At 50.3% G+C, this 1,747-nt stretch overlaps 2 protein-coding genes across 2 annotated transcripts; one reads left to right on the top strand and one right to left on the bottom strand.

The window, feature by feature from the left end:
• The first annotated feature begins 20 nt into the window (after positions 1–20).
• Positions 21–1,110, top strand: FOIG_16903 (uncharacterized protein). Its single transcript, XM_031218383.1, has one exon. It carries the CDS (start codon positions 318–320, stop codon positions 807–809), a length of 492 nt encoding a protein of 163 aa, XP_031051904.1. The 5' UTR covers positions 21–317; the 3' UTR covers positions 810–1,110.
• Positions 1,111–1,245: 135 nt separating this feature from the next.
• On the bottom strand, positions 1,246–1,684 carry FOIG_16902 (uncharacterized protein; the record flags this gene model as incomplete). The annotated part of the gene is made up of 1 exon (XM_031218382.1): positions 1,246–1,684. One exon carries the CDS (start codon positions 1,682–1,684, stop codon positions 1,400–1,402), a length of 285 nt encoding a protein of 94 aa, XP_031051903.1. The 3' UTR covers positions 1,246–1,399.
• Positions 1,685–1,747: the final 63 nt, after the last annotated feature.

Below are 1,747 nucleotides of genomic sequence, written 5' to 3'. Positions count from 1 at the left end.
TGGAGTTAACGAGATCGTATGGCGTCGTTGGGTATAGGGTAGTACTCAGAGGAAGATGCGTCGATGATTCTGGATAACCCCGAATCACCTCTGGATACTCTTTGCATTTTACCACCGCTGTCCTCCTTGCCTCCTCCACCTTGGCGACTCCCCTCAGCTCCTGTGGCCATCGCGACTCAGACGGCGATATCTTCCCAAACTTTGACCGCTACTCGGACTGGGCGATCTGCAAGGGCAAGATCACCAAGGACCGCTTCCCCAACCTCCAGTCGCCCAATCGTGAGGGCGGCTGCGTCCGGTACTACCAGGGTATCGACATGACAGGCGTCGTCACAGAGCAACACTTCTTCTTCAAGGACGGCTTCAAGACAGCTTGCGACTGCGCCGCCAAGTGCCTAGAGGAACCCAATAAGTGCATGAGCTGGGTGTGGAAGCATACCTGTATGCCGGAAGATGGTGGCAAGGGGTCGTGCACTCTGTACAGCAGTCCTAACCTGCCGACTAACGTCACGCTCAAATACGACTTGGCGAACAGCAAGGGCGCTATCCAAACGGTCAACAAACGGACAACAGTTGGTGATGATGGCCAATCGATCCCACCCCCTACTCTCCTATTCTTAATTGTCGTGTGCCCCAAACTGTCGCCTACCCCTGTTTATTCTCACATATGTGTCTATCTACGACCGATTTTCATCCATCGATCTCAGCGACTACAATCGCTCTTTTACACCTGGTCTTACAGTCCAAAATCAACTCTCGTAGAATTAATTGATTTGCCCCACATCGCATGGGGCAGAATTCATTTTTGACTGGGAGTAGAGTTGAATATACTACAGTCACTAGCCGGGGGTAGGTTTGAGTTTCTGACTGACGCTTGATTACGCGTCGCAATACAACGACACCATGATGCAGTGCCTACATGAAGATCCCTTCTGTAATGTAAAGTACGGGTGAGGCCGTGATCCATTAGGTTTGGGGGCCAAGGTGTCTGGATTTAGGAGGTTCAACGAGGATAGGAGGGGCTTAAGGCCATGCCGAGCAGATCTAGCAATGCCGTGCTTTTTGCCCAGATGCCCCGATGCACGTTTAGGACTCAAAGCAAAACCGCATTTAGTACATATAATAGCTACTTCCGGCAAATTGGAATAAAGGCTGAGCCTTTTGAGCTTCTGCAGCTTTGCCGGGAGTGAAGTAGGATGGCTATGTTGCCAATTAAGAGAGGAGCTGGCCAGTATGACTAAGTATATGTAAATATGGGGCGAAGATACTAGACGGTGAGTGGTCAAAAACAGGAAACGCAACGTTTCTGCTGATAATTCTTGGGTAGGGTATCATCCAACTCCCTTGCTAATCATCTACAACTCATGATCTGTCCAGAATACCTGTGCAATCCAAAAAATCAAGAACAATCGCCCCGGCTCGCCCCTTGAGCACGCTTCTTGCGAGGCTCAAAAGTCATGTTTTCAAGATTCTTGGGGGGCTTGTAAGCTCCGTCGTCACGATCCTCCTTGTCATTTGCATCGTCTGCCTCATCGGAGTATCGATTCTCATCGTCTTCCGCCATCCGGTCCTCTGAGCTTTCTGAATAGCGTCGCTTATTAACAACGCGGATTGAGGGCTCCGGCACCTCCTTTTGTTCTCGTAGCAGTTTGCGCCGTTCGGCCTTAGCCATCATGTCTGACATGTCGAGGTATGGGATTGAGAAAGGAATGTTGGGGCAGTCTTGACATAGATTGTCAGGCGCAAA

Source organism: Fusarium odoratissimum (genome assembly GCF_000260195.1).
Source record: "Fusarium odoratissimum NRRL 54006 unplaced genomic scaffold supercont1.302, whole genome shotgun sequence".
In the NCBI taxonomy this organism is placed as follows: domain Eukaryota; kingdom Fungi; phylum Ascomycota; class Sordariomycetes; order Hypocreales; family Nectriaceae; genus Fusarium; species Fusarium odoratissimum.
This window is presented reverse-complemented; position numbering and strand designations above follow the sequence as displayed.